This window comes from Pan troglodytes, chromosome 9 (genome assembly GCF_028858775.2).
Source record: "Pan troglodytes isolate AG18354 chromosome 9, NHGRI_mPanTro3-v2.0_pri, whole genome shotgun sequence".
Classification (NCBI taxonomy): domain Eukaryota; kingdom Metazoa; phylum Chordata; class Mammalia; order Primates; family Hominidae; genus Pan; species Pan troglodytes.
The window spans coordinates 19257338-19276748 of record NC_072407.2 but is presented as its reverse complement, the minus strand read 5'-3'; the positions used below and the strand labels follow the sequence as shown (position 1 = coordinate 19276748).

At 41.3% G+C, this 19411-nt stretch overlaps 1 protein-coding gene across 2 annotated transcripts in view; it reads right to left on the bottom strand.

Annotated features, from left to right (window-relative positions):
* The window catches only part of INSC (INSC spindle orientation adaptor protein), a 132273-nt gene that overhangs the window by 55731 nt on the left and 57131 nt on the right, over positions 1 to 19411 (bottom strand). For both annotated transcript variants that reach the window (XM_001172337.7, XM_001172325.6), the window contains exons 3-5: positions 12287 to 12632; positions 11212 to 11264; positions 9925 to 10048 (exon numbers count right to left, since the gene is read on the bottom strand). In XM_001172337.7, coding sequence (XP_001172337.3) covers positions 9925 to 10048; positions 11212 to 11264; positions 12287 to 12632 — 523 coding nt within the window. The remainder of the gene's footprint in view (positions 1 to 9924; positions 10049 to 11211; positions 11265 to 12286; positions 12633 to 19411) is intronic.

The window sequence follows — 19411 nt, the reverse complement described above, 5'->3', positions numbered from 1 at the left end:
GTGGAGGAAACAGATGCAGACTTGACTAAGGTTACCTATGTGGTCTTGGGAGGAGCCGGGCCCTGACCCCTCTGAATTTGACATCCCATTTTTGAAGGTCAGGAAATCCATCTCCTTTAATGTAGGCAGGGCCTCACCTGGACTAGTGGAGATTGAAGCCTCAAGGCAAGGCTGTTGTCCAGCCTCATTAGCAGGTTTTGCCAAATAGGAGAGTGGGTCTCCATCCTGGCTTCCCATTCCCTTCGCATCTAACACTATGTGTTGGTAACCCGAGCTTGTGAGTGGGGGCCTGGCAAATGCCCCTCTGGATCTGCCCTGTATTCTTGCCAAGGCCACACTTCCCCTAAGCTACTCTGAGCTATAACTGAGCACAGCATGACTGTGGGACAGGGGACTCCTCAAACAGGGGACTTTGGCTTGATTCCCTGTCTGAGTCTTTTCCTTCCTCCTTTTCTTTCTCAGATGTCAGACCTACAACATGGCTTTCCATGCCTGCTTCTGCTTCCTCCTCTGCATCCATCATAGGAATTGCCTATCTACTCCTACCTTAGTATCGGCCTCAAACTGACACAGTCTCTACAAATCAAGGTGATTTTTTTCAGGAAATCAAGAAGACATTGGAGAAGTTTCAAAAATATGCCTCACTCAATATCATGAGAAGAGTGGTAAAAGACTGAAAAAAAGTAAAAGAAGACAGGCTGAAGCTGAATGACAAACATTTTCTTAAAATGCATACTAGGCAGATATGAAACAAAAAAATAAGATCTTAAAGACCAAAGAAAAGGGATTAAAAGGGGGCTAAGGAGATGCATGCAGTTTAACTTCTCTGGATAAGGAATTAGAAAAGAAAAAATGTATTTTTCATTGTCTGTCAATCTGAAAAAGAGTAACTGCAACCCAGTGAAATCTATCAGAAGGGAGGTAAACTCTCAAAAAGCAAACTGGCATGAGTTCCTCAGAAGGAGCCAGGAAAATATTGTGAGACCTCTCCCTAAAGTTTTGGATAGAAAGTCCATAGTCAGACATAGTAGAGTAGCCCATCTGTGCAAAGGGGTTACATAAAATGCAGGTAGCATTGACAGGATGCAGTAGATTAAAGATGGTTAAAAATTCTTTTCTACTTCTTTTATAGAGAGATGAGTTCTAATTCCCCTTCCCTTGAATCTGGTCTTAATGCCTTGCTTGACCAATAGAAGCAAGCATTTGGCAGAAGTAATGTCCTAAGACTTCCAAGGCCAGGTCATAAAAGGCCTTGAAGCTTCCACCCAGGCATCTTGGAACTTGGAACACTGTTTTGGGAGCCCTGAGCTTCCATATCAGAAGTTTGATAACTGTGAGAATGTGATGCTAGAAAAGCCACGTGTAGGATCCCTATCAATACTCTCAGCTAAGGTCATCCTTCCAGCCATCCCCTCCATGGCACCATACAAGTGAGTGAATACCACTGTCTAGCACTCTTCAAGCCATCTGCCAGCTGAATACCACATCTGTTGTTGCTGCACAGAATGGAAGAATCACTTAGCCAAGCCCTGTCCAAATTACTGACCCTTAAAATCATGAGATATAATAAAAGCAATTGCTGGGGTTTTTAAAAAAAGTATTTTAATAGTAGAGTTCGGAACACAGGAAAAGACCACAGAGATCATCATGAACTATTCGAAAGATTACTGGATAAACCGTCTCAGGTGAAAGTTTTTGGAAGTGGGGATGCAGTATTTCCTTTGTCTTAACAGAACATGCTGGAAAAATGCATGAATTAGGACTCTGAGGGAAGGCACAGAAAGATTGGATGTACTGAAGAGAAGACAGACAAAATAATAATTATATCTAGGTTTAGATGAGCTATTGGTCAGATGGGAAAATACCTCCTAAGTGGGAATATCCAATTTAGGAACATAAATGTGGATAAGATCTCTTAGAACTAAAATATTTTGACAGACCCCAAACTTAATTGATTTCGTTTCTCTCAATCAGGGAAATCCCAACATCTAGATTAGTTTGTTGGAAAAACAAAAGAATGTGTCAGAAAGCGAAGGGAAGTAAAAGCAGAAAAGTAGCTCAAATCCAGATGCTGCATTCACTCTATAAGTTAGGAAAGAGACCCACATGAGAAGAAGAGTAAATCGTTAGAAATTCAAATGAGTCTCTCTAAAAGGAATGTGGGATTAACAGAGGGAAAGAGAACATTGGGGGCAGAGTTCATTACTGAAAAAAAAAAAAGTAGCAGAAAGAAATCCTATTAAAAACTGGTATATTCAAAAGCTATAGGAAGATGCTATTCTGAGAAGCCCCTGGCAGAGGTACTGACCTTCGTGGACTCAGAATTCGGGAACATCAAGAGTGGCCTCAGTTCAGGTATCTGCTGAGGATGATGTTCAAATGCAGCAAGTGTGGAAACCAAATGGAAACCCTTCCCAGCAGATAGGGATCTTAAAGTTTAAGCAACCCTCTAGTAAGAAGAGGGAACAATAGCCCTCATAATACAGAACTAGAAGCACCTGAGTATCTTATGTCAAAAGAATTTTTTTCTCATTTCACCCTAAAAACATTTTGAAAAATATATGACCCCTTGCACATTTTTAATTTGACAGCTAAATTTTTTTATCATAAGTTTAAAAAACAAAGTTGGAAAGAATGTAATTTCCAGAAAATTACAAATATTGACATAAAATAAAATCATTACATCACTCTTGCAAATGTATTCAATAGATTCTAAATACCAAAACAACTTAATACCATCATCATTCACTTAAAAATACATGAATAATCTCTTTTTTAACATTCTGCATCATTCATTAAATTTATATTCCCATTTCAATTTTCCTTCAGAATTTAATGTAATATATTTAAGTTTTAAAGTGTTTTATTGATCACCCTTATCACACTTATCATTGAAATTTGAAATGTTATTTCCTGTTACTATCAAGCTCCGTGTTAAAAAATATACATATATTTTCTTGGTTGAGGATTATTATCAGCCCAATTGGTCAAATGAAATAAATACGTTATAAATTTTGATAAATAATTGTAAGTTATAAAAATTTTATTTTTAAAATAAATATATCTCTAAATGAGATGAATGAGGCTTTTTATCATTTTTAGGATAATTCATTTATGTGTCCGTGATTGCATATTGACTTAATGCTATATTTTAGATGTAAACTCTGAAAAATCTTGTTCCCATAAATCAATAGAGGGAAATGAGAGGAGTTTGTGTACTACATTGCTTAACCCCTTGAGTCACCTTCTAAGTTATGTAATCACATAGCAATCTATCACCAAACACTATTTTTAATAATCTGACAGCTGATAACTCCTCTAAATTGGTCCTCTTCTAAATTGACAAAAGCAAAGAATTGGAAAAGCCTTGACTTGCAGAATCATTTGTTACCCAATCTTTAGAGGTGTTCATTTACTTTCTCAATTTCTGGAAAAAATTCCAAAAGTACTTTTCCAAGACTTATCAAATAACCATTAATTACAACCACTACTTTTTCACTTAAGAGTACCTTGAGTCACCCGAATTATTCAGAGAGGATTGGGAAAATCAAAATATTATTTATTTCATTGCCAATACAAGTTTTAATAAAATATTTTTATTCTTCAAATATGTTTTGTTGAAAGCTTGAAGCTCCAGCTTTTACTTACTTAATTTGTGAAAAATACTCACTCTATAACCTAATTGGCAAAGACAGTGCTTTCAGTCAACCCAATCAGCCAAGTTACAGTTAACTTTTTCTCAGTAAAGACCTGACTTCATTTCTATTTAAGAAATGTTTCACCGGATGCGGCGGCTCATGCCTGTAATCCCAGCACTTGGTGAGGCCGAGGCAGGCGGATCATGAGGTCAAAAGATCAAGACCACCCTGGCCAACATGGTGAAACCCCGTCTCTACTAAAAATACAAAAATTAGCTGGATGTGGTGGCGTGTGCCTGTAGTCCCAGCTACCTGGGAGGCTGAGGCAGGGGAATCACTTGAACCCAGGAGGCGGAGGTTGCATTGAGCCGAGATTGCACCACTGCACTCCAGCCTGGTGACAGAGTGAGACTCCGTCTCAAAAAAAAACAAAAAGAAAAGAAATATTTCTATATGTATTTCAAGAAATGCAAAAACCTACTGACAAACAATTGTGAAGATCATTCTCTATGGGAAAAAAAAATCCAAAAACTGTCAATATTAAAATAAATTAGACCTAAAATAAAATCTGATTTAATTGTATACATTATAAAACCAAGATAAAATAATTTACTGAATTTGTGATAATGCAAAGTAATATGTAGCTAACATTCTAAGTTAATAAAAAATCTAAGAATATGATTTAAAAAGCACAGTATTCCTTTAGTAAATAGGTACATATATATTAAACTTTGGTGTCTTTAGGGAATAATTAAATAAGAACTGAGAATTTAAAAAGCATATGTAATTCAATTAATTTTAGTAGCTCTCATCGTCAAATTTTTCTATGTATTTAAAGAAAAAGAAAGGTATATACTGCTTAAATCTAATTAGCATAACTGCTAGCAATTAATTTTTTCTTTTGTTAACAGGCAGTAAAAAGTAGTATAAATATTTCAGAAAATATTTTGGCAAAATAGACTTTAATTGTTATCTTAAATAATATGCACCACATTTTTTTAAAAATGTAAAACCTGTATCTGTATTTTATCCAATATGTCTTGAAAGTTTGGTTGTTCTCAAAAGCATGTTACAGTTACATTTAAAAGAATCAGTGTCATTAACCTTTAGAGTCTTTGGCTTTTCAAAGATATTTTTCCCAGCTAATATCACATCCTAGGGATGAGTGTGAAAAATAGCTGAAAGGAATTGCCTGCATTTTAATGTGTGTCCTAAAAAAGCAATTTTTAGTGCTTGATGTATCCTACCAGTGCTCTCTTTGCTTTGGTCTAAGGAGAATGTCCCTCAAGAGCCACACACTGTTTGAGAATAAATGGATGGAAGGGATAAAATAAATTGAAAACTTTTATAATCATCCCTCCAACCACACACATACACACACACACACACATACACTACAATATATCTGAATTGAGAAGCTGCTCACACTTGGAAAAATACACAATTTATTTTTTCTTTTTTTTTTTTTTTTTTTTTTTTTGAGATGGAGTTTTGCTCTTGTTGCCCAGGCTGGAGTGCAATGGCAAGATCTCGGCTCATGGCAACCTCCGCCTCCTGAGTTCAACCAATTCTCCTGCCTCAGGCTCCCAAATAGCTGGGATTACAAGCATGTGCCACCGTGCCTGGCTAATTTTTTTATATTTTTAGTAGAGACAGGGTTTCTTTATGTTGGTCAGGCTGGTCTCGAGCTCCCAACCTCAGGTGATCTGCCTGCCTCGGCCTCCCAAAGTGCTGAGATTACAAGCGTGAGTCACCACACCCAGCCAAAATACACAATTTCTAATGGCATACTCAACATAAATATGTATAAAGCATGGAAATAATTCATGGAAGCTTAAGGGTCTTAATGGTTCATGAATGAAAGCTTTTCCTTTGCTTGATTCTCCACTCCCATACCAAGATTTTTGTATGGCAAGGCAATGTACTATAAGATTTGGGATGGATGAAGAGTATGCCTTTTGGAAAATAATAGAAGGCCTATAAAAAACTCAGTGAATTATTGGGAAGATCATTTTTAAGAAAGAAAACAAATGAAAATTGAAGATCTGGAAATAAGATTTCCTTAAAACTGTATGTGCTTGCATTTCTCCTGGGAAATCTTTGAGAACCTGGGGAATGCAGTGCATTTGAAATGGTTTGAAGACTACTGGTCTGTCACTTCAAGAAGCCCAAATCAATGCATGCTGGAGTGGCAGAAACACAGTGTTTTCAGGGAGCTAAAAATTAAGATGTTTTGAATATGCTGAATGGGAAAGAATGCAAATCAAGCAAGTCCTAGTAAAGAAGTTGCAAATGCCTGACTTTGCAGGAAAAGGAAAACAGTTCAAATGCCCGTCAATGAGAAAGGAGGCATTTTTTTCCCCATATATGGTAAACATAGTACCACAATTAACCTGTGGTGGATGTTTTCCCCCAGTGAGTGTATGTTCACAAATCTTTATAGACTATAGACAACTGAAATAAACTGACTGACATCCTAACAAGGCTGCAACCAAGACAGTCTCAGTCACATCGTTTTTTTTTATTGGCTACAGATGAGCATGTATCTGTTAAGGCCTTTGGCAACCCTAAGGATGACATCCTGGGACAACAGGTTGCCTGAAGTTCCTGGAGTTCTGTAGGCATTGAGGATCAGCTTATTGTAACTTTCTCAGAATATATGTGTAGTGCTGTGATAGTATTATGTATCCAGAATTAAGGGCTTTTTGAACCCTTTTAATTATGGTTGGGAAAGACTAGTACAAATCGAGAAGTCCTGAAGGAACCCCTCCCATTATTGAAGAGACAGCCTGGACTACAGCTGCTGAAGGAAACCCAACTCCCTACACACTGGAATGAGGCCCTCCTGGCTGAGATGAACAGAGTATGAAAATTGAAGAGATTGTACTAACCTAAGAATTTGGGACTTTGGATTATTCCTAAAAGTAAAAAGATTGAAATTTGCTTCCTATTATATTTCCCACTCTCCCACTGAGCAGATTTTGCTCAGCCATGTTGCCCAATATAGGTAAGTAGAAGCTGCAATGAGAGTAAATGGCAATACAAAGATAATCCAAACATACTTGCCTGATGACAAACATAAAGATTTCCAAAATTTTGATATGCTCCTATCCCATTTTAAAGTTACCTGGGAAAAAATAAAGTAAAAGAAAAAACTTAAATCCTTTTACTCTAGGAATAATCCAAAGTCCCAGATTCTTGGGTTAATACAATCACTTCAATTTTTATACTTTGTTCATCTCAGCCAGGAGGGCCTCATTCCAGTGTGTGGGGAGCTGGGTTTCCTTCAGCAGCTTTAGTCCAGGCTGTCTGTACAACAATGGGAGGTTCCTTCAGGACTTCTCAGTTTGTACCAGTCTTTCCAACCATAATTGAAGGAGTCCAAAAAGCCTTTAATACTGGAGTGAAGGGGGTGGGGAGATTTGTTCCTCTGCTCAAGAGCCCACACGACTTCTTAGTGCTAAAAGAATGTTTCTCGAATTGCATTTCCTAAAACACCAGCATCTCAGAAGAAGTAAATAGGTGCTTTAATAATATTTTTAAATCTGTGACCCTGAAAGTTTGGAATATGTGGCTTAACATTCTATGCCAGATACTGTTCTAGTCATTAGAGATATATGCATGAGCAAAACAAACCAAAACCCCTGCCTATGAAAGCTGCAGGTCAGACAAGAAATACTGTAAGTGCTTGAGGACCTTTTGGAAGATTTGCAAAGCAGACTGGCACATCATAAGACAAATTTTGATGTAAAGAAATAGATTTGATTTCATTTACATCAAGACGGCACAAATGTAAGATCCTGGTATAATTACTAACATCCTAAGGAACAATATTTGAGTCACTAGTTTAAGAAACACATGCTTACAACACTGAACACAAGTTACCCTGTCTTCAGTCAATATATCTCCTGATGTCACTGCTACCCTGTATGGAAACTTTCTAATGTAAAAAGAAGCCAAAGATCAGCCAAAAATATATTATGAGCATGGTAAGCTCAGCCCTTAAAAGGGCATGGAGGAAATCATGGGACTTGCTGGCAGGGAAGGGGGAAAGCACCAGGAATGGGGGTTATCAGGAAGAAAACTAATATGCAGATGAATGGAGGACAACATTCTGTGGCCACCGCCCCCCCACCCCCCCAACTCCTACCATGAGAGGGGGGCCAATAAGGAACCCATTCTAACAGGGCAGGAGCTGGTCTACTCAGCTTCCAGGCCAGGCATCAATGAACCAGGTGGTCAGACCTGGCAATAGAGCAGGGAACAGCTGGGGAAGTAGGAGCACCAGATCAGGAATTTCACCCTGAATATGATCAGAATGAAGAAATAGCAGAATGAATCCAACTATACAGCCCAAAGTCCAGGGAAGTAGGCTCCAAGCAAGCCCAGGGAGCTTTTCCCAGGCTCTTCTGACCTAAAGCATCAAAGATACCCTGCCTCTTTGCTGCCTCATAGAAAACACTAATGACTAGTTCCAAACCCAGCTGGCTTTCACTCACAGTTTAACTTAACACCTCTTTTTCAGCCCTTTTTGTTTGTTTGTTTGTTTTGTTTTGTTTTGTTTGTTTGTTTTTTTGAGACGGAGTCTCACTCTGTCGCCCAGGCTGGAGTGCAATGGCGCGATCTCCCCTCACTGCAAGCTCCGCCTCCCGGGTTCACACCATTCTCCTGCCTCAGCCTCCTGAGTAGCTGGGACTACAGGCACCCGCCACCATGCCCAGCTAATTTTTTTTGTATTTTCAGTACAGACAGGGTTTCACCATGTTAGCCAGGATGGTTTCGATCTCCTGACCTCGTGATCCGCCCGCCTCGGCCTCCCAAAGTGCTGGAATTACAGGCGTGAGCCACCGCGTCCAGCCGTTTTCAGCCCTTTTAATTGAACCTGGCACTTCCAGGAAAGTGGTCACAAAAATGGCATAAAAAGCAACAGCCAGCACCTGTACCCTTGCTCAGAAGTTGTTCCAGGTCTCCCTCTCCACCACTAACTCCAATATTTCTTGCTCATCACTCCTTCGACTTTTTTGTCCATTTTGGTCCTTGTGTCCCTTGGGTCCCTCTGGACTTGACGGTTGATCACCACCTGCCCCTGCATGTGATTGTCAGCACTGGCTCATCAGCTCCAAGTGCTGCCCCAGCACCCCAGCCTGTGGCCCTTCCTTCCCTTTGTCCCTGTCAAGACATGGAGAGTGGCCCTTGAGGACCTTCCTGTTGTTGGGGTGGGGGGTGATAATACCCAGGACCAGCTGCACTGACATGGGGGCCTGTGGGAGGAGTGGGGGTGAGGCAGGATCATCATGTCAGTCAAGCCAGAAGGGCTTGCGCCAAACCAGCCAAACACTCAGGAAGGAGAGAAAGCAAACCCTGGGCTGGGCAGAGAGGCTGAATTTGGAGAGGAGCCGACATGGAAAGAGATTTGTTATTTGTGGTAGGCTTTTATTTGGTGGTGGGAAAAGAATGGCAAATATGTAACACAATATTTCTGTAACTATAAATAACCATAAATACCTTTCATAATGAAAACCTTATGGAATCTGTTTTACTGGGAGGTTTTTAAAATAGCAAAGGGTAAGGGAGGGAAATAACATGTATTTAACCCACACTATGTGCTAAACACCTTCCATATGCCTTTGCTTATTCCTCTCACTTTTCTTCTGGAGAAGGTTTATCAATTTATAGAGGAGGAAAACGAGGCTGAGAGAGGTTCAGGAACTTAACCGAGGCTCCATGGTGAACCACAGATAGAAAGTAGATAGGCCAGGCTCCAAATCCCTCCCTCTTTCTGGAATCAAGCACAAGCCTGCCTAGAGGCAGGGGCTAGACTATATGATCTTTCTAGATTCTTCTCTGTTGTCAGGATTTCTAGAATTAGCTTATTCCCTGCAGGTGCCTCAATTCTTTCAGGATAGTAAGGTCCCATCGGGTAAACTGTGAACATTAACTCAACAGAGAAGATTGAGGGTGGTGGGAGTAATAATGAAAGTAGAATTGGGAGATGCTGGGCTCTGCCACCATCTTGCTATATGACCTTGGATAAGTTTCTCCCCACTCTGGGCTCCAGTTTTCACATCTGGAAAATGCAGAGTTGGGTTAGGTGCTCAGGAAGCCTCAGCCCAGCTCTGACAGTTTTGTTTCACAAATGCTGGAGTTGACTTTGGTGGTTTGAGTAAGATGTTTCCCAATAAAGTCCACATCAGTAGCTTCCCCAAGCCTGGCTCAGCCCCTCTTTCTTTCCCTTCCTCCAAGGGTCCACACAAGCACCCCTCCCTGCAGCCCAGCCTGCACTGACCTGAACCTCCCGTGTCAGGGCCAGCTCCAGCAGCTGGCCAAAGTGCTGGCCCAGCGTGCTCAGGGTCTCACTCACGCAGGCCTTCATTGACTTCAGGACATGCTCATTCTCAACCTGAAGGCACCTGAAGAGAAGAAACCATGGGGTGGGTCACTGGAAAGGGCATGTGGTCAGCCCAGAAATGTTGCACGGGCCAGAACTGGACCTGCTACAAGCCTGGTGTGTGCTGAAGACATTGGCAACTGGGAGTCAGAGATGGAATATTCCACAGCTGGCTTGCCCACTGGTCTCTTAGTGTGCAGAGATGTGCTGGCCTGAGATGAGGACTACCAGTCCACATCAACAGGAAGAAAGGCCATCAGAATGTGGAAAATCTATACCTCTGGGCTTCTCCCTGAAGAATCTGCCATCATTGCAGCCAAGGTCTATCTTCTCTGTGATGTTGGGGTGGGAGATGAAGGGGCAAGAAGCTTCAAAGAGAGGTGCCAAGTGCCAGGTATTGCTAGTGAGCTCTGAAAAGGTGATAGCAATGCCTGTGGCCCTTTAAGAAATGGCTGCCTAGAGTGTGCAGAGAGCCTTGAGAATTTTCTTCCCAGACAAGAAAAACAGAGGGGGATCAGGTTCCAATTTACTCCTGTGGCCTGACAGTGTTCTACCCAGGAAAGCAAAAGACCTCAGGGAGCTCAGGTTTTATCTTCAGGACACAGGCTCTGGGAAGAGTGAAGGAAAATGTCAACACACACCTGGGTGTGTATACATGTGAGGCTGAGTGTGTGTACATATCTGAGTATAAACATATGTAGGTTTATGTGTGTGAAATATGGAGGAAAGGGTGTGAATGTATTTCTGTGCTGGTCCAAGCATGTGTTTATATATCTGTATATGAGAAAGTGAGTGTCTGTGGGCATTGAAGTCTATGTGTATGTGTGTGTGTAAGGGTGTGAGTGTCTGCTTTCACCTTGCCTTGACTCTTGCCTTGACTTTGGGGATCTGTGGGTCTTCCCAAAGCTGTGGGAAACCTTTTCTTTGTTACCAACTCCTAGAAAATCCTCTTTCTTCCTATGCCCAGGCCTCTCCTCTGCCTTTTATCCTATCCCTAGGGCCCGAACATGGGGCAGAAAATTTCAAGAAAATATTTTAAGATTTCTGATAAAAGTCAGAAAAAGGAAACTCTGAAACCACCACCACGCCTCCCATTCCCATTCTCCCTCTGGGAGAAGATACCAGCCCCTTCTCCTGCCAGAGGTCGGGCAGGCAGACCCTGGGAGATCTATGGTCCAAATTTACCTCTCTGTGACTGCTGAGAGCTCCGAGCATTTCTCCATTAGCAGCTTCTCAATCTGTAGAAAAATAAGTCCATTTTATTCAACTCAGTAAGCATTAACTGAGGACCAATTGCTGTGCTGAGCACACGGGGACATTAAAAATGAAGAATCAATTAATGTGACTTGGGGAACAGGCAGTTAAAATATAACACAGTGTGATACAGGTGGTGAAAGAGCTCACGGTAGGCTGCTTTGGGAGTATAAGAAAATGAAACTGAGCAATTATTTATGCTGAGGAAGCTGGGAAGCTTCAGGAAAGAAGGGGCATTTAAGCTGGGTTTTGAAGAATGAAGAGAAGTTTTAACGTCTGCAAAGCTGAGGAAGGAAAAGTTCGAGGCAAAGGGCAAAGCACTAAGGTGAAATGAGAATGATGAAAGAGAATTAATAACAAGGGAGATTTTTAATGGTTCACTTTGGGCTTTGAGAAGAAGATTCAAAGTCATGGGCTGCGGAATCAGAAAAGCTTAGATTGGACCCTACTTATTACACCATTCACTGCATAACTTTAAATAAATTATTTGGCCTCTTAGAACTTTTGTTTCCTCATCTATAAAATAAAGGTAATCCTAACATTTTTAATCAATTGCTTTAAGTGTTTTGCATATAACAATTCATCTAGTCCTCACAACAAATTTATAAAATAAATTCTATTATTATACCTTTTAGGATGAAGGAACTGGGACACAGAGAAGTTAAGTAACTTGCTGAGGTCCACATAGCAGAGCTAACATTTCAACCCAAGCAGTCTGGCATTAAAGTCAATAAATTCAACCACTGCACAGCTTCTCAAAGTAGTGGCACCTACCTCACAGGTTGTGCAGGTTAAATGAGATACATGTAAAAAAAACACCTAGCACAATGTCCACCACATAGTAGGCACTCAGTAAAGATTCCACTCTCTTTCTTTCCTCCTTTACTGGAAGGGGAGAAAGGCTTCTGGAGCAAAAAAGGTTCAGACACCACATGATTCAAACCCACTCTTCCCTAAAGCATCCTGACTTCCAGTTCCCGCCCACTCCTATCCCAGGGCAGCTGACCTGGCCCATTTCCTTCGAGGAGTTCCTGCTGACAGCACTGTACTCGCTGACCATGGAGCGGGCGTGGCAGGTCAGACGCACGCTCATGCTGTGCACCCGTGCCCAGCGGTCCTGGGCCAGCTTCTGCCCGATCCTGCGCAGCTCTGTGCTAATGACCCAACCCCGTTTGAGCAGCAGCTGCAGGGGGTCTCCAGGGCCAGGGCCACCTGCCAGGATGAGGTCACCCTGTGCATCCTCTTCCAGGCTGATGGGCTTGGCCTGCAGGACACACATGCACTCGCACTCGGTCATGAGCTTCAGATCTTCCATCCAGCGCTGGACTGAGTCCACCTGCATCAGGTGTAGCCTGCAACCAGGAAACAGCACCACGATAATTATCAACACCCCATGATTTCCAAAGGTCTCAATTCTAGGCCATCTGATATTTACTAAGCACCTATTATATGCTTAGCAGTGTTTCTCCCATTCATGCACCTTGATATTCTCAGTCATTTCTCATTCTCTTCATCTTACAGATAACAAGTCTGAAGCATAAAGTTTTATGGGCAGATGACCAGACTAACAAGCAACAGGTAATTATGTCTGACAGAGTAGCCAATGATCTTTACAATAAGGGGGAAATGGAAGGGTGAGGCAGGAATATTGCTTGAGGCCAGGAGTTCAAGACCAGCCTGGGCAACATAGCAAGATCCCATCTCTTTAAAAAAAAGTTAATGGAAATAGCCTAAATATCAAATAATGCTTACACTAAGTGAGCTATGGTATAGCTATGATTATGTAGTATGCAATTATTTAAAATGATGCTTTCCAAAAGTTTATAGCTAAGAAAAATGTGTGTGCTAATATGCAAAAATGGAAATGTAAACACACAATTATTACAATAATGTTAGAAAGCTCCATCTAGGAAAAATATTTAAAGGAAACACATTACAATGCTAAAGGCTCTTAAGGAGTAATATAACTAAAGTCTTTTTCATTTTTTTCAGCTTTTCTCTAGTTTCCAAATTTTCTATAGTGAGCATGTATATTACTTTTGTAATGGAACAAAATTAACTTTATTTAGTACAACAGCATGAGAACATAGATTAGTTCCTAAGATCTTAATCAAATAAAATGCATTCTAAAATTCACTGAGTCAAGTCAGTAATATCAGATCGTTGATAAAGCATTGTACATTTGTTGAGTCCCTTATATTTCATATAAGTGCCAGGCACTGTAGGAAAAGCAGATATAAAGATGTTAAGCCTCCACTCTCGAAAAGCTTTTGATCTGCCTAAAGAATCAAGATAAACTAATGAGAAGTTAAAAGACAATTGTTATGTGTCAATTAAAAGTAAAGCTTGAAAACAAAACTAAACTAAAAAGACAATAACAAATTTCACTATCATTTCACAACAGAAGACATGCATAGCTAATGACTAAGGCTGAGTGCAAGTTCCTTTGTCTTTGGCTTGTAACAGTATTCTGATTAGTCTTTCTGCCGCTGATCTTACCTGCCTCAAACATTCTTCACCTGCCACCAGCTCATTCACTCATCTACAAATATCAGTACCTACAACATGTCAAGTATTGTTCTAAGACCTAGACTGTAGCAGCAAGCAAATAATCACTTCTCTAGCCAATGTTACATTCAAGTGAGAGAACAGTCAATTTTCAAAATAAATGAGCAATGTATGTAATATGTTGCAAGTAGCAAATGCTAGGAAGGAAAAGAGAACAGAAAAGAAGACTAGAGAGTGCTAGGGGTGGGTGGGGGAGTAGACCTCACAATTTAAAATGAGAGGATCAGAGGAGACTCATTGAGAAAGAGACACTTGAGCAAAGACTTGAAGCACACGAGGAAGGATGCCATGTGGCTATCTGAGGGCAAATTGCTCCAAGGAGAGAGATCAGCAAGTGCAAAGGCTCTGGGGGCAGCAGTGTCCTGAGATGTGCGAGGAATAGCAAGGAGGCCAGAGTAGCATGGGAAGAGTCAGCCAGGGTGGAAGATGAGTTGAGAGCAATGAGGTGGGGGTGAGGGGAGTAGATCCTATGGGGCTGTGTTGGACAAGGTGGAGATTTGGCTTTTATTCTGAGTCAGTATAGCAAATAAAAGGCACCAATGAGGCCAGCCTGGTGAAGCAAAGGTACCAAGTAGGGTTGAAATTATAAGGCAGACTCCAGTTATCGAGGTTAAAAAATCATGTCTTCATGTTTACAGTTATTTAATGAGAAGGAGCAAGACTTTCTGAAATATGTAACCATTTGACTATAGGCTTTTAAATGTAATTTTTAACCACACATCTTATGTTTAATTATGAAATTGAACATATGATTTCTTTTAGGAAATTGCTTTTTAAATTATTTTTAAAAAATAACCAATGATTTCTCTGTCTCTGCCTCCCTTCATGGAAATAGCTATTACATTTTGTAAAGAATTTGAACATATACATATACATGCATATGTATGTGAACATGTATATATATACATGCATATGTATGTAAACACATACATATATGTATACAGACACACAGAGAGAGAAACCCATTAAATCCAAAAATCACAGCACGCTACTGCCCATATATCCTTATGAAATCATATTTAATTTTATATTAAGTAGAATCACATCTCATGTACTGTTTGATTGCACACAACTTCTAATCTTCTGCATCTTATTATCATTCCCTTATATTTGCCCACCCCTTCCAATCTCAGCCAACTAACTTTAACCTAGTAAGTATCATTTTATATTTTTCTCCATACTCATGCATTCTTACACAGACTTTTATCTAAGTATATATACATTTATAAGGTTTTCTGACCTATTGCTTTTTTTGTAAACATGACCATAGTATATACACATCTTGCTGCATTTTGATTTTCTTACTTAACTTTGAAATCTTTCAAGTCATCCAGCAGAATCCTAAAGCACTCTTTCCAATGTTTGAACACTATTCCATATTGTGTATATTCCACAACTTATTAAGCCATTTTCCCATTCCTGGGCATTCACTTTTTGTTCAGCTCCTGACCTCTATAAACAATGCAACATTCAACACTCTCATTCATATGTTCTGAATTGTAATTCAATAGATGTTGCCACACTGACTTTCAAAAACCCCAATGCTTCACATTCCCCCAAGAATGTATTAGGGCTTTCTACATAGATATTAAAATATGTTTCTCCCCTGCTTAAATCCTTCAGTTGCGCCCCCCATACCACCGTTCCCTGGATAAGTCAAAACTCCTGAGGCTAAGATGAGAGAGCTTCCGTGATATGGCCCCAGCCTCCCTTCTCACACATCTCCCTTGTCCATCTTCCCCAACGCCTAGCGCCCCTGCCACAAACACACTCTACACCTCAGATAAATTCAACCTCCCCATTTCCCGAACATACCACTCTCTTTCACAATCCTCTGCAGCCTTGAACATGAAGTTCTCCCTCAGATTAGAAACCTCTTTTCTTCTTCTCTACCTGGCAAGTTTCTACTCACCCTGCAAGACCTGACTCTTATATTACCTCCTCTAAAAAACTACAGCCAGAGCTCATGAGTTCCCCCTCAGGGCCTCTGCATCCTTCAGTGGGGCACTAATAACATTCTACTGCAATTGGTGTGTGTGCCTGAACTCCCCAAGTCCTGTGAGGAACAGTCTCTTGTGCCTGGCTTATTGCCAGTGTCTGACATATATCAGTTATTCAGAAAATGTATGCCCATTGTTGACTGGCCAAGTGTGAGGCATTTATTGCCATAGGTCTGTACCTATGCAGAGACTTCATACGCCTCCATCACACAGGCTACACAGAGAGTGCCCCGAGATTGACATGATGGAAAAGGAGTTATTAAAGATGGAAAAACTGTGATTATTGTGTTCTAAAGACATAGAAATGGGAGGAAAACTGACCTAGGGGCTTTTAAGAGGCAACAAATGAACAAGTCACTTGCACACTGACTCATTCACTGCATAAGCACTTTGTAGTGGACATCTGTTACATTATCTTTCCAGCATCTTTTTCTGTCTCTTCTGTCAATCATAAAGACAAGTTTCATTAGCTACCTCTTGGGATGGCTACCCAGGCTGCAGCTTTTCCCTCTTCTTTGCTAAAGGCCCCTCCTCCCAAACACAGGGGTGATCCCCTGGCCATCTGTGGCCATGTCTAGTCTGTGTTAAAATGCCCCTGGAAACAATTGGTGCTTGATCCAGCGGTGGGCTTCTGAACTAAGCTGCACTAATCCAATTCCTTGCCCCAAATTGTGACACGTAGAACCAAGGGTCATACAGACAGGGATTATTGTACATGGGACATGTTAACAATGGCAACTTCAGTTGTTCCATGAGAACCTCCAGGATCACTTGGGGAGTGGGGAGACAAGTCCAAGAGTTAATTTCTATTGCTTGTAACCAAAAGAACGTTTTCTAAGACACAAGTGCACAAATAACTAAACATAGTTGAGTTGGTGTTCTTCTTAGAGTAAGGGTCTGCTGGGAATTCCAAGAAGAGAACTCCCCCTTTCCGTTGGAGATCAGGGGCAGGTGCCTGGAGGAGGTGGTCATATCCTGGGTAGGGTTTGGACTTGTCAAGACAGTGAGAGTATATTCCAGGGTGAGGCAGTCAAAGGGACAATAAGTAAGTCCCCTGTTCTAGAGTTGTACATTCTGGAAGAGAGGGAACCATGATAAGGAAAGCCAGAAAGGTACACCAAGGCCCTGCTTGTGAGAAGCCTTCGGTGCCAGATTAGGGGCTGGCCATTCACATTGAGAGCCCTGAGAAGATACTGGAGGGTGGGCAGGGCAGGGGAGGTAGGGATGGCTAGGACTGGAAAACAGCCAAATTACAGCACCTGGGAACACCACCTGGCTCAAAGGAAACCTGTGTGCTGGGACTGCTCCCCAAGGAAGAGCTCTGGCATCCTCTGAATGGAGGCACTCACACCCCTTACCTCTGGCCTGGAAGGGAAAGAACCAACCCAACCCCAAAGCCATGGTAGAGGTAGGAAAGGAGAACAAGGCCATGGGAGGCCTGCTCAGATCCACAACTCACATTTTTGTCAAGCCCTCCACCCCAATGCACACACGAGGTATATACTTAGTTATTGTTTTTAAAGCTATGTAAGAATTAAAAAGAAAGTGAGATTTCAGAAGCTGTAATTAAACTCCTAATCGATTCAGCACTCTGCTAGTAGGAGAACTGGAGTGACAGAACTATTGATTTCTTCAAGCCCTGCGTGTTTGTGCCTACCAGTGTCTGTGTTTGTGGATATTAATCCATCTGGGTGCCTGTCTATATTATCTGGATGCCTGTATCTGTCTGTGTGTCTGTATATCTCTATTTGTGCAAATAGATGACTGTATATGTGTTTACAGGACTTACCTCATATAAACTGGATGATTAAAAACTGGGGGTGGAGGAGCTTGAGCGTGGGTACACTTAGTGAATCCTTTCCAAAGAAAAGAGTACAGAAAAGGGAGAAATAAAGAAACTTTACAGTGGAGAAACCTGGGAGTCGCTATTTTAACCAAGTGATCAAGTTTAACCTCACCAAGGATAAGGCATGTTGCTAGCATGTACCCCTGAAAGGATATGATAAGAAGTGCACTTCATCTTGTAGCATTCTTCCCCCAGGACACGTAGCCTCAGTCTCATGATGAGGGAAGCGTCAGACAAACCCAAACTAAGGGACATTCTACAAAACACCTGACCAATACTCCTCAAAGTGGTCAAGGTCATCATAAACAAAGGCAGACTGAAAAACTGTCATAGAACAGAGGTGACTAAGGAGACATGAGGACTAAGTGTAATATGATATCCTGGGTGGAATCCTGAAACAGAGAAAGGACATTCATGAAAAAAAAAACTAGTGAAATCTGAATACAGTCAGCTTTCCATATCCACAGATTTTGCATATACGGATTCAACCAACTGCAGATTGAAATTATTCAAAAAAACAAAAAATAACAAAATGATAATAAAAATGTCACACATAAAAAACACAGTATAACAACTATTTACATAGCATTTACATTGTATTAGGTATAAGTAATCTAGAGATGATTTAAAGTATACAAGAGGATGTGTGTAGCTTATATGCAAGTATTAAGCAATTTTATATCAGGGACTGGAGGATTCACGCATTTTCCTAACAGTGGGAAGTCCTGGAACCAATCCCTCATGGATGCCAAGGGACAACTGCAATGTCTAGAGTTTAGTTTATAGTAATGGACCAATGCTGGTCCCTTAGTTGTGACAAATGTGCCATGGTAATATAAGATGTCAGCAATCAGGGAAACTGGGTGTGGAGTATATGGGAACACTCTGTACTACCTTTGTAACTTTCTGTAAATCTATAACTATTCGAGACCAGCCTAGCCAACATGGTGAAACCTGTCTCTACTAAAAGTACAAAAAAAAAAAATAGCTGGGTGTGGTGACACACGCCTGTAATCCCAGCTACTCGGGAGGTTGAGGCAGGAGAATCACTTGAACCTGGGAGGCAGAGGTTGCAGTGAGCAGAGATCATACCACTACACTCCAGCCTGGGTGACAGAGTGAGACTCCATCTAAAACAAACAAACAAACAAACAAACAACAACAAAAAAAAAAACTGTGAGCCCAGACTAGCTGTCTCTCTGGTTTTATATCATGAGCCTCATGCAGGGAACACCTTGAGAGTCCAAGCTCCAGGATGACAGGTGAAACCTGGCTAAAGAGCCAGGAACAGAGCCTTCCTCAAAGAACTGGGAAGTGGAAAGAAAAGCGGTCGCCAGTCAGGCTATGGGTGGAAGTTGTTCTCTCATGGGAAAGGAACATGGCTACTCCCAGTAGCTTTGTCTTCCAGTCGGGCCCCCATCATCTGTCCTACAGATGAATCACAGGTGAGCCTCGTGGACCTGTGCCTTCAATGCCTAGCTACGTCGGGGAACCCTCCCTCTGAGGCCCCTCATGATGGCTCATAATGACCCTGCTCCTTCCTTAACCACCTTAACAGACAGGCCTTGAGCCACAGCTTCCTTGGGACTGAGTAATCTATTGTCTACGAGTTTGAGCATAAGGGGGATGTATCCAGACACAAGCAAACAAGGCCTGCACACTGGCATAAGGGTAGGAAGAGCTAGCTCTGCTTCTCACAATCTGTGTGACCTTAGGC